We start from the raw sequence: 13,415 nt of genomic DNA, 5'->3' as shown, positions 1-13,415 counted from the left end.
TACGAAAAATGTCATCATTCAACACGCGATTAATCGGCCACATGCACGCATGTAATTCTTCTTCTAAACGATCATGTAGGAAATGATACATAATCGTGTAGGAAATGATACATAATCGTGTCGTAAATGATACATGATCGTGTAGATAGTATCAACACAGGCTAGTATTTACATTCTTTAACTACTAACTTCTAGCTAGGTTTTTCAATTAAAATCTTTGTGTATAAACTTAATTATTCATTTAGTTTTTGCCCATTATTTTTTTGTAGGTTGATAAAAGAACAATTGTACAAATCCTTAGAATGTCATCTTCAAGACACAACAAGCTTCAAGTATTTAAATTTATATATTCTAACAAATTTTGTAACCAATGGATTGTAGGGTTGATCATTGTGTTGGATTGAATGATATTAGAGACTATCTTTTGTGAGAATACTTCATCACATAAATAGCATTTTGTATAGTGCAATACGAATCTTTTATGAAAACAACATTAATAACATTTTGATGGTACAACTCTTTCTATATTATAAGGATCATTTTTTGTTATTTGACATTTTATTAGCTAACAATGTATGAGATATGAACAATAGTCTTTTTTAAATAGATTTCATTCACATAACTGGCATGGATATTATATATTGATGTTGGGAATTGAATATTGATATTTTAAAAAGTATATTATAGATAAAAATATATGAGAATACTACATTATTGTAGCTTCTATTTAAATGACGTTTATTTATATTTGTTAAAAAATGCTATTATAAACAATCAACAACTTGTTAAACTTACTATAAAACGTTTTTCATAACTTTAAAAAAAACTATCATAAATCATATAAGTAGAAGAATACGCTATTAAAAAGTTGTTTTTATAACATTTTCATTTGTTAGCAGTTTTGTTTGTTGGAAGTGTTAGGTAGCTTGTAAAGCTTGGTGGAAGGGTTAGGTAGCTTGTAAAGATTGAAGTAATTTGTGGTTAGTTTATTCTGGCTATAGGATAGTTATGGTAACCTCTTTAGTTCGAACTATTTTGAATTTTTTCACCATATTCTAAATTTTATTTACCATAATAAGCTAATAGAGAAACCTAATGAACCTATAGATCATAAGCTTTAATGATCCAAGATTAACTGATTAAACTCTTTTACATCAAGCTAATCAACATTCGTTAACTAATAGGTCATTTCCACTAAAGTCATGTAGCTGCACTCCCCTCACTATAGATATATTTATGTCCACCTAATATAACCATGATTTGTATGTTAACTCACAGGTTATTCGTAATCTCAATTGCGTCAATTTATTGTTTTATCCCTTGAGATTACTTCTTGTTCCTTAAGTACCATTGATCCTCTAATGAAACAACTGGTTTAAGGTCCAACCTATAAACCAAATCGCTCTAGGGCTAATGAGAGGGTGAGACCCCTTGTTCAAGACCTAGATTCAGTGCATAAGGGAACAACCTATCTACTGACTCTAATGAGCTGGCGAAAAGGATTAACCTTTCTACCTTTTGTAAAAGTTCTCTCATCTTCTCCGGTCATTTGTAAGTGAGAGCTTAGAGAAAGATTAGAGAGTGAGAACCGCCATCTTCTATTCTCTAACTTGTAAAAGTGTCAAGGAATGCTTAGGCATTCTACAGCTCAACATCCCTTTATTTATTATTCATTTGTGGTGTTTTTCCAATGTATTTTATGACTGCATTAATCTTATGGCCAAGAGGCCTACATTTGTGAATATAATGCATGTTTATCCATTGTCTGTCTCTCATTTTCTTACTTTTTATTCTGTTAAAGTGTTATAAGTACTTAAGTGTGAGTTATGTGCTTGATAATGGTTCTTTAAGTATAAGACTCTTCGTGCTTAGTCTAAGTTTAACTCTTCGCCTAATCAGTACTCATGGCTAACTGCTCGAGAGAGTAAGGGGCAAAAACCTAGCTAAACGCGTGTATAAGAGAGTTTTAGAAATAAACTTCATTGCCTCCAATCATTTGTGTCCCGAAATGAGAACAAGTGTGGTGTTTAGGCGCCGAGAGGTTTATTGCTCACCTTAAATAGAAAGGAAAATGTGATGCTCATAAGTAAGAAAACCTAGATATAAATTGTTTAATCTATCTTTACCATTTGTATCCCGTAAGGAGAACAAGTGTGATGTTTATGAACCAACGGGTTGCTTGCCTTAAATACAAGATGGTTAAGTGATCCATACCGCATCAAACTGCATCTCTCGTATTTAAATCACCTATAATACAGAGATTTTCCTTTAGCTTTCTTTGAGGCAAGTAAGTTCATTCCTCGCACTCTTACCTTCCATGCCACCTAGAATCTCTAGTGTACATATATTAGGTTTAGTATATAGATATACTTTCATGTTACTGTATAGATTTGTATTCCGCTTGAATGAAGAAGTGGACTTTAAAACTAAGTTTTGATAAAAATTCTCTGAGTTCGACCCTAGCTTACCCATGAAATCTATCATTTCGCTTACACTTGGGTAAGCGATAGGAAAACTTGTACTACATGTTTCTCATGTAGAAATCAACAACGCACAGATAGGAGTTGCAACTTTTATCGCATGAATCTATTCTAACTGCGCCTAATAAGTCGCTCAACTAGAGAGCTTACACACAACATATCCACGAACGAATGTTGCACCACATACAACAAACCAAGCAATCCTCACTCACATGCATCTTAGGAAAATGCCCAAAAGGTCATCTAACATAAATTATTCCAAGCTAAGCACGCTTAACTTTGGAGTTCCTATGATCGAACCACCAAAAAGGAAGGTGCTTATTGATATAGGTATTTAACTCTTAATTCTTTTAAGCCTTTCTTAACTTTATTTTCATGTCCTTATGATCTCTCTCATTTAGATGTGATATTGAATCATTCATGTTCCCCTCCTAAACTCGGGGTGTTACATTCCCACCATTTTATGCTTAGTTCATTTCGAACTACATCTTACTAGGAGAGGTTCCTCTTTGGTACCATATGAACCCCAGGCTCAAGGATTCAGACCAGGATTCAAATTTTGGGTCCCCGACATTCCCCTGCGACCTAACAACGTCATCCTTACTTTAAAGGCTTATTAGAGTGAAAGTTGTCCATACAAACCAACATGAGTTCTTTCAGTATGCTTGGTCCTCATTCACATGCATCCTAGAAAAATTCTCAAAAGTTCACCAAACATAGAATTGTCCCAAGCTAAACACGCTTAACTTTGGAGTTCCGATGATCAAGCCATCGAAAAGGAAGGATGCACTTTGTTAGTATATAGGTATTAATTCTTAATTCTTTTAAGCTTTTCTTAACCTTATTTTCATATCCTTAGGTTCCCTCTTATTCAAATGTGATAATAGATCATTCATGTCTCCCACCAAAACTCGGGTTGTTATTGGGTGTAAATATTTAGTTAATTAATTGAGAATTATTTAATTTTATGGAAATTATAATTAATTAAATATTTATTGTATTAACATTTAATTAATTTGAGGATTTGGAATTTTTGGTTTCATTAAGAATTGATTTAAGTGGTGTGTTATTAGTTTAGTTAAATTTGTGGGTTTTTAAGGAATTATGGTTAATTATATAGTTTATATAATTAATTAACTAATTAATTAATTAATTTTTGGAAGTGAGAAATAATTAGGTTAATGTTCATAAATATAGCAAAACATCAAAATTTTTACAGACCCATGTAACAAAATAAAAAAGCCCACGTAGCCGCCAATTTTTTTAAATATTTCAGGTTTGCCCTTGCCGCTTTTAAATTTTGCGCGACTCCAATTTCTTCCTTTCCATCTTCTTGCTTCTCCTTCAAGCCAATTATCCCCATCAAGCTTGTCTTTCCACATCGCAAAGCTCCATCCATCGTCCCCCACTAAGCTCCATTCCCGAAGTCCTTCTCTATTTTGTTCACGTCCAAGCCGAGCCTCCATCCCATGCTACAGTCTAGATCTGAGTTGCGAGTCTCCTTTATCCTCAGTTGCACGTTCCTTCATCCGAGCCGATGCAAGCTGATCGATTTCTTTTAGTCGAGTCCTTCTGCTAGCCAAGCCATTTTAGTTCCTTTCCCATTCGATTCGAGCCAACTCTTGGTGGATTTTTTGTGAGCATTTGATGGGTCTTGGTATACCCATCCAATAATAATTTTTGGTCTAAAATAATTTAATATTAGATTAAAGTTTGGACTTCATTTCTTTGAAGGTAGTTGGCAAATTGAAAAAAGATTAAATCGTGGAATTTTGTTTCCATTAAGGTTGAATTGGTTTCAACCTTGATTGGTGGGTAAGTTAACTTGGAAAAAATTTAGAGGTTGACCATTATTATGTTGATTAAAGTTACTGAAATTTCCCTTTGTGATTAGGATTGAGTTAATTGGAAAACTCTCAATTGTCAGCTAGAAATTAATTTTTAACTAATCTCAGGTAAAGAATTCTACTACTAGACCTCAAATAAGTATGAATTTAAGGGCTTGCATGTATTTACAGTTACTATTATGCATTGAGGTAGTTAAGATGCACAATTTGTTGCTGTAGTTGATTACTGATATATTTATGGTGCTTGATATATTAATCACATGATTAAGGACTTTACGATTGATATTTCATGTCATATTGATGAAGTTTATGATGTTGCTACATGTTGTGGACTGTGGTGTCTCTGTTAACTTTGGCCATTAGGATTGTACCTACATGTATGATGTCCCTCGTGATCACCACTTTTCACAGATTTATGATTGTGTGCATTCCGACGCGACGGGACCATCAGTCTTTCATGCCACGTTTATGAGTGGTCCGATGGGATCAATAACAACTCGATATCATGTGTGTTCCTTCGGGTTCACCAAATGATATGAGTGTTCCCACGAGATCACTACATACACCAACTGATAAGAGTGTTCCCACGGGATCAGTAGATTGTGTATGTTCCATCGAGCGCACGATAGTTTTGAGTACCTCCTAATGGGATCTTAATGGGAAGTTAATTGGAAGTTAACAGACATCTAGCGGGCTAGTAGTGGGTTCCTTATTGAATATATGTTTATACTAACTCTTTTCTATGTTTAATATCTTAGACAAAGGTAAAGGTAGAGGACAGTTGGCGAGCGACAAAAAGGGCTCGTAACTTGCTATATGGATTTCGTTTTTGCTTCCGCCTTCTTTATATTTTCAATATTTGACTTTTAGTATTTTATTTGAACTTGTTAATTATTTCATGTTATTTTCTTTAAAATTTAGATAGAGCCCGAACTAGGATTATGTTACCTACTATTTTTCTTGTTTTTGCCTCGTCATGATTTATGAACATGTGTTTGAATTATTTATTAAAGATTTAGTTTTTTCTCTTTTTTCTTCAACCTAAAAATGGTTATTTAATTTAAAGTAATGATCTCAGCTTAGTTATAAGGAGTTGGGTTATTACATATTAGTAGTACATCAAGTGTATCAAACTTATCATAAAAGCCTTTAAGTATATCAAGATCTATAGGGTATGTAGTGTATTAAGAAGAATCAAATGTAACAAGGAGTATTAGGTGTATCAAGGTGTTTCAAAGAATATCGAGTCTAACAAAGAGTATCATGATGCATCAAGTGTATCAAGGTCCAAAGGATATCAAGAATTATCAAATGTATATCAAATATATTAAAGAGTATCAAATGTATCAAGAGATACTAAGTCTATCAAATATGTATCCTAAGCTTATATGTATTAAATGTATATCGAGGACATTTGTGATATTGTCCGTTTTGGTTTGGTCAATTTTGTGAACAATAAGTTTGTGTGGTATGAAATTAATTATTACTAGGAGTCGAGGAAGATGATGCATTTTGGATTAGAGCGATAATTTTACACTGTTTTGGTTAAATTTCATTTTCTCCTCCTTCCCCTCGCGGTCGGTACGATTATTCGTTCCCTATTGTGCTCAGGCCCCGTGACGCCGCCCGCCGGACATTTCTTCCCTCAACCCGCTGCCTTGCCTCCGCCACCGCCGTCCATACATCCAAGTAACTTCTTCGTTTATTAAAACTTCTCTCTCTCCCCCTCTAAAGTGGGGGAATCTCACCGACAATATAGTTGGAGTAATCAGCAGAAGGTTCCAGTAGGTGATTGGAAACTATCTGGGAGGGATCGGAAGTAATGGCAAGCGCACCTGCTCAAATTCCTACCAGCTTCGGGCATGAGCTCCGAGCTTGTCTTCGTTGTCGTCTTGTCAAAACTTACGATCAGGTGAGCTTGCAGTCTCCTTTTTTCAAGAATCTTTGATTGTTCTTATCAATGCTTGCATTCAGTATCTAAATGTTTAAGATCTTTGAACTTCTCGAATTATTTGTTATATTGAGTATTGGTCATGCCTACAGTTTCGAGAATCAGGCTGTGAGAATTGCCCCTTTTTCAAGATGGACGAAGACCATGAGCGTGTTGTAGAATGCACAACCCCTAATTTTAATGGGTTTGAATTTTCTATTTCTTTATTCCCTTTTTGTTTTACATGTTTGTCATCTTCTTCTGGAATTAACGCTCCCATTTTGCGTTGGATAGTGTTAGTTTAAACTTTTGGTGATTTAATATGGTATTAGAGCATGTGGTTTAGGAGAACTTGTTTTTAAACTCATGCAATCTTATTTACTCTTCAATTAATATTCATTTTTACTTTAATCTTCAACCTATTTGGCTGTTTCAACCCATGAGTGAGGGGAGTGTTGGATGATACAATACTAAATTTACTTTCATCCATCAATTTAAGGTATCAGGTCAATCAGTGATTTAATACGTAGGAGGTTGGGCATGACATATAATTTCAGTTGTTTCAATGGAAATCTACCAAATTTCTACATGAAACCTTAAAAGGTTCGATCAATATTAAAAGAATTAATATTCAGCTTATGATCATGCTGTTCTGCCCTTTTTGCATATCTTGCAGGATAATTTCAGTCATGGATCCTGCCAGAAGTTGGGCTGCTAGATGGCTGCGAATTGGTAAAGCTAATTATTACCATATGAGGCTCTTTCTCACCCTCCCCCCCCCCCCCCCCCCCCCCCCCACAATTAGTTTTTGTCTAAGAATTGACTAACCTGAGTAGTAGCAGATAATGTCTTCCTCTCTGACTTTTTAACTTCTGTTGGCCACGTTTCAACTTTCAAGAACATCCGTACATAGAACAAAGGAAAGGATGTTATTTTCATTTTTCAATATAGAAATTGGTCCATATTCCAAGCCTAATATTATACCATGAACAGTTGTTCATTTTAAGCTTGGAACTGTGCACTTTCTGACATCCTTTGAATTATAATTGTAAGAAACCGCTTTGTGGTGCTGAACGCCTAAAAACTGACCAATATCCCAAATTTTGTCAGTGAATAATGTATTGCATGCGCTATTGTTAGTTCACTTATTTGTATACTTGATGAAAAGGTTGGCAACTTGGAGCAATGACCTTTATGAAACCAGCATTTCTGCTTCTTTTTTTCCTCTTCTTTGAACTTTGTTGTTTTATCTACCTTTCTTTTCACCTAATTTTAATAATTCATTAAATTTCTTGCTTGTAATCTTTTAGCTTTGTGTATAATTTGTTAGCTCTATAGTAGCATTTGGCATTTGATTTTCAGAATTTATATTTCCTTCCAATCTTGTAGGAAGATTCGTTCCAGGTTGTTACACTCTTGCAGTCTCAGAGGCTCTCCCCGAGGATTTGCAGGTTTGCGACCAATCATTTCGTAGCATAAATTTCATCATGACATGTTTACATGTTTCATTATTCTGTGTTCATCTTGTACCAAAGCCATCAGGGATTTTTCATTGATTTACTATTCTAATTTAATTCTCTCTCTCTCTCTCTTTGTTTTCTGTTTTTGTTTTTTATTCTTTTTGTTGTTTTAAACTATCAATAAATTCAGCGGCTTCTCTTGCCTGTAACTTCAAAAACTAAACATCAGGTTTGGGAAATTGGTGCATGTGGAATTGGAGGACATCTAGTTCCTTGGGTTGGGAACAACCCTTAGTCTTTCCATTTAAAACAGTGCAGTTGGGTTGGATTGGCTTAGTTTTAAAATTGGAGAGGATTCAGTTACCCTTGTACTTTTATTTATTTTGGTGATACACAGTTTCTCACAAAGAAAAACTAAAACAAAGATTTTTCACTTCAACTGGTCCATGGGAAAGTTAGACTACTATAAAAGGACCCAACCTCCTAGATTTCAATTTTCATGGTCATAATAATTTGAGGCATGAATTGTTGAGCAACACCCATTGACCCGAACAAAGTTTTTCTTCAAATGTACTTGTTTTGCGATGCCTTGGTTCTTTCCTCCTTATAAATTCAAGCATTCTCATAGCATCATTTCATAAGTTATTGATCTTGTTCAACTGTTACAATCTTTTCTTGTCAACTAGTTACAAACTCATTTCGTTCTCATATGCCCTACCTTCCAACTCTACTAGAAGGTGGCATGTTTTGCCAAAAACTACGTGTAAAGGGAGATCCCATGTGGAGAGTTTTGGATGCGGTCCTACATGCCTACAATGCACCATTCAATTTCTTTGTCCAATCTTTGAGTGAATGGTCCATTGTCTTCTGAAGTATACCCTTGCTCTTTGTTGCAAAAGTCTATTTGTCCATTTGGTTGAGAGTGAAAGGCTAGGGTTATTCTATGTCTTACCCTACATTTAGCCAAGAGAGCGCAAAGATTACCTTGCCTTCATTTGTAGGAGTATTGCCTTTACCCATGACCCATGTTGACATGTGATCAATAGCAAAATGTATTTATTGTTGCTTGAGGATGAAAGGCCCTATGAAATTCATTCCAAACCCATTGAATAATTTCACTTCAGAATGTCCTGCAAGAACATTTCATCTTTTCTAGAGATATTTCTTGTTGTTGACATTTTTCATGTCCCGTTAAAAGAATAAACTTCAAATACTGAGAATTTATTCTTAGATAATTCCGTATCTTTTAACCATCTGGGAAGAGATCACCATTGTGCACCTTTGTGAATGTGATGGATGCATAGTGTAGGGCATTCTTCTAAATGCAGAAGTACCATATCGGATGTGGACGGGGTCTTCTCTGGAATTAATTCTAATTGATGATATTGATAGGAATGTGATTAGATTATTATAAAAGTATATTGGTAATTAGTTTGGGAAGTTTTTCTGGAATTTTGTTGTAATTAACGGCTAGGGGAATGAGAAAGGTGGGCAACATTGTGGTGAGTGAAATAGGGCTTGAGAGTAATTCACGAGAGAACAGTCGACTTACCTTGATTACAAATGTTACTTACATGGCGATTTATCTTATAAAGACTTCTCTAATTCAATTGATTTAAAGAGGATAAAAAAGTCAATGGAAGATGTAGCTTTTATTGTGTCAAATGATGGTAAGTTGAATAAAGTAGAGGATTGTCCAAAAGTTCTCCTAGAGCATCATCTGCTCCTTACTTTGAATGACTCAGATGACTATGGTCATGATATAGGTACTCCTTTTCTTCCCATAGATGATTTTTCTCCACAAGAAGAGCCTCCAGATGAAACTAAACATTTCATCACCTCTTCAACCTACCCTGCATTCAAACAGGGTGAAGTCGAGGTTCATGAAAGCTTTCCTTCTGCATTATTCTCAAAAGAAAGAAATTCTCAGTGTTCTTGATTGCAAGAAAGAAATTCCGATGCTTTAGAAAAATCTTTTATTTATCTTTGGTTTCTTCATTTGTTGGCTTCACAACAACATCAGTCTTTGGATCCTGACAAGTTCTTTAAGCAATCTTTTATCCCTCTTCCCGGACAAGATGTTTATTAAAGGGGTATCCAATCCCCTCTCTCCTAAAGAAATTTTATCTTCTTTTGATGATGGTGAGGAATCAATTGTAAGCATGAGGAGTGAGGAAGTGAATTTCCTATGGACAAATAGTGCAACAGGATTTACTATCAAAGGATATAGTTGCAGAAAGCTGTAATCTTATTTTTGCAAATGAAGACATTGGATCATTTAGTTCAAAACCTTTTTGCTGCAGCATCACTAATGTTCTCTCCATATGTTCCTGACAAGTTAAATTTTTTAGTTAAGGCTTGTGGTCTTCAACTGCAACATTTCCTTCTAGATCTCCAGGAGTTATAGTTTAATAGTGTTCACCTTGAGTTTCTACGACCCTTTTTGCCTTGAGGTCTCGTTTCCCTCTCATAAGGACTTCTTTCAGAATTGTGCAATCTTGTGAGTTTTTTGGTTTGACGTTTTTGTTTGGCCTGGCATGTTTTGGTTCAATTTGTCTCTTAGAGTCTTATGAGGGCTCTCTCTCTAAGTCCTTTTTGTGCTTCTTAGTTAAAGGTTTTTCGTCTTATTTGACTTGTATTCTATTTTTGTCTTCTGGTTGGGTGTTGTGTATTTTGGAGCATTAGTGTCTTTCCATTTTATCAATAAAATTTTGTTTCCTTTTCAAACAAAAATATATATATATATGAAAGAAAGAAAGGAAAAAAAAAAAAAAAAGTGATATCTTGAGTAACCATCCAGAAGACATTAGTGTTTATGTTGTGCCAATCAATCTAACGTTTGGTCAATAGAGGGCAAGGGTTGCCTTGTCTAACTACTTGTAATTTATGCAGCTTCTCCAATCAATGACTATTCTTGCGAGGATCAACTCATTGTTCTCGTTCTCTACCACTGTTTTTCTTCCTTTCTTTATTACCACATGTACTAGACCCTTTCATTTCAAAACTTCACCCCGAACCTCTTTCGCTTTTTGGTTGATAAGTCTCCTTTGCACTTCAATTGATGGTGTAATCCCTTCTTCTCATAAATTTTTGTGATATGCACAATGAAGGGCTCATACCTTTTGTACTTTTGAAAGACCATCAGAGTGCTTGTTTATGTTTCCTATTTGCACCCAACAACCGTTTTTTCTCTGATTAGACAACTCTATTGAGATGATTATGTTAGGGCCCCAATTCTATTGAAATATTGCAGAACGGGTAAAAAGGGTAACATGAGAGAGTGAGAGTTGGTTATGGTAGGGACCACTGGGGCTGTATGGGAGTGAGGAGTGGGCAGTCTATATATAGAATAGGATATTATTGTCTAGGGTAAGCTTTTGGTAAGTAAACCAGTAGTCTTGAGCATTAATCAGTCCTCCGGACGGGAGAAAACGACTCCTACCTACGTGCGACTTCGTCTTTGAAATCTTCTTTGATCCTAGCGTCTGAGGCTTTTAGTGGAATTTTCTGAGTCCTCCGGACCAAAAAGCAAGGGAGATTAAGCTCTGACGCTCTAAGGAATTGTAGCCTCTGGGCAACTCTTTGATATTAATACAAATATTAGTAAGGGATACCTTACAGATTGCTGAAAGAATGGGCTCTTCACTCAAGCTATATATCTCAAATGAGATGGTTGCATGTTTTTGGATTTCATCGGTTTTGTTAATATCCAAAACCATTGATAATCTAACTGGGTACAACAAAGTGGTAGTGCAGAGTAGCTTGACAAGTCCCATATCCTGTAGAGCTGGGAGGAATTTTTCTAAGTTAATTAATAGTCTTCGATATCTAACTATTAGTGCCTGAAGATGAAATTTTTAGTTTTGTATTGAGTATCTTAATGTTTCATTTTTCCATCATTTTACCATTGCTGTCTGAGTACTTCAACATAACTTTGTAAAGTTAGAGTTCTTATGTAACGCTATTGTTTTTTGCAGAATTTATGTGAAGAGGAGCGCGTGCAATATGCACCACCAAAACGTGTTTAACCTTATGTTAATCTCTAGTTTCTTCTGATTACAAAGAATTCCACCTTGTTCATGTACTAGTATTCTTAATTGAACTAGCATTTAGAGTGTGTTGTTCTTTGATTAAAATGAACAGAAGGTATAGTTGCTAACACCTTGCACTCTACATTTTTATTTGCTTCCCCTTGCGTATCTTTTTTGCCTATTAAATACATAATCCCGGTTTGAAGCATTTGGAACACAGAGTTAACCAAAAACTGTTAGTTTATTGCTGTCGGTTGGTTAAGGAGAAAAAAGGTTGGCATACGAGAAAGAGTTCGATTGAACTATGGATGGCTATTGTGAAGAAAAGTCAATATATTTTCTCAAAATCAGTTGAGTTAATAAAGGGAAAAAAAGAACATCTTATTACTGGAGTACAGTGTTATACCATACTCTTGCTATTCCTATACACGATATGGGAAAGGGCTTGTGGTAGGCTTATTGTACATTATGGGGAGTGTAGAATGATAGAATCAATAGAACTTTTGGAGGGAGGAGGAGCAGTCTTTGAAAGGGGTTTAGTGCCTCATGGTGTTTGTTTTTATCGGATTTGTTGAATCAGTAAAAGGAAGGTGAGAGATTTTTCTAAGGCGCAAGCTTGACACAAGTGATCATTCTTGTTCAAAGTATATGAAAGCTTACATGAATTCAATACATTTTGAGTAGTAGAAAGGGAAAGGTGGCCTAATCTATTATGCTACAATTGAAAACAAGTGCCAAGACTTGGAAGAAGGTTTAAAAGCATGTAGAAAGTAGGAATTATTATAAAAGCAATACCATGTTAAAGCAGAAAAACACATACATTCAAGATCTATGTTGAACAATTTCACGTTGTCTTCTTAAAGACAAATTTAATCATCCTAGTGTCTGAGTTTCAAAAGTAATTATTTTTCAGAATAGAATAGACTATATTTCTTCTAGAAGGAGTACAACATCCAAAAGATTAATGAATGAAACTTTATGAATGAAACTTTGTAGATATACTGAACTTCAATATTTTTAAAATGGAGAGAGCTTTTTAGAAGGCCAAAGATCAAGAAAAAAATATGTAAAGAACAATTGAAAAAATAACTTATTTAATACCAGTATGTAGTCATTCGAATAGTTGTGTCTTTTCTTCAGTTTAGTTATTCATGAAATGATGCAACCATTTATGAGGGAACATAATGTATGTTTATTCCAACAATTCCCTTATATATGGTAAGTTGACAAATTAAGATAAAAGAAGGAAGAAAACGTTTGGTATATTCCAATAGATATCCAACATAAGGATAAAGATAAGTAGTAAAAACTTTGAACTTTCCTTAGTGAGCATTGAGTTTACTTGGTTAATCAATGGACTTGATGTCTTGATATGTTAACCGTTTTTAGAGTAAGCTAAGACACTAGATATCACACAAGTTTCCATTAGAGCAAAGTTTGTTTTCGTAAGTGTTCATTTTGGCTTTGAATACCACCTAGTCTCATGAGTGTTTAGATAATTCACCTTAAAATTCTCATAGAAGAGACCCATTCACATTCATATATGTGATTCCCGTAAAGAACACTCGTATATGCTCTTTTTATTGATAATTATCCAACCACTTATAGAAATCATTAAAAGTATAGTGCTTACCCTATAACCATACTAGCACAGTCTCATCATCTTT

The 13,415-nt window shown here is 34.8% G+C and overlaps 1 protein-coding gene across 3 annotated transcripts; it reads left to right on the top strand.

Moving 5' to 3' along the window:
* Positions 1-5,759: 5,759 nt before the first annotated feature.
* On the top strand, positions 5,760-11,878 carry LOC103500131 (transcription elongation factor SPT4 homolog 2). Of its 3 annotated transcripts, none has more exons than XM_008463340.3 (6): positions 5,768-6,016; positions 6,116-6,239; positions 6,371-6,462; positions 6,934-6,989; positions 7,647-7,708; positions 11,695-11,878. In XM_008463340.3, exons 2-6 carry the CDS (start codon positions 6,150-6,152, stop codon positions 11,743-11,745), a joined length of 351 nt encoding a protein of 116 aa, XP_008461562.1. In that variant the 5' UTR covers positions 5,768-6,016; positions 6,116-6,149; the 3' UTR covers positions 11,746-11,878. The 3 variants fall into 3 exon arrangements, with proteins under 3 accessions (XP_008461561.1, XP_008461562.1, XP_008461563.1); XM_008463341.3 differs by having other exon boundaries at positions 5,818-6,016; positions 6,113-6,239; XM_008463339.3 differs by having other exon boundaries at positions 5,760-6,239.
* The last annotated feature ends 1,537 nt before the right edge of the window (positions 11,879-13,415 follow it).

The sequence above is a fragment of the Cucumis melo genome, chromosome 6, assembly GCF_025177605.1.
Source record: "Cucumis melo cultivar AY chromosome 6, USDA_Cmelo_AY_1.0, whole genome shotgun sequence".
Taxonomy (NCBI): Eukaryota; Viridiplantae; Streptophyta; class Magnoliopsida; order Cucurbitales; family Cucurbitaceae; genus Cucumis; species Cucumis melo.
This window is presented reverse-complemented; position numbering and strand designations above follow the sequence as displayed.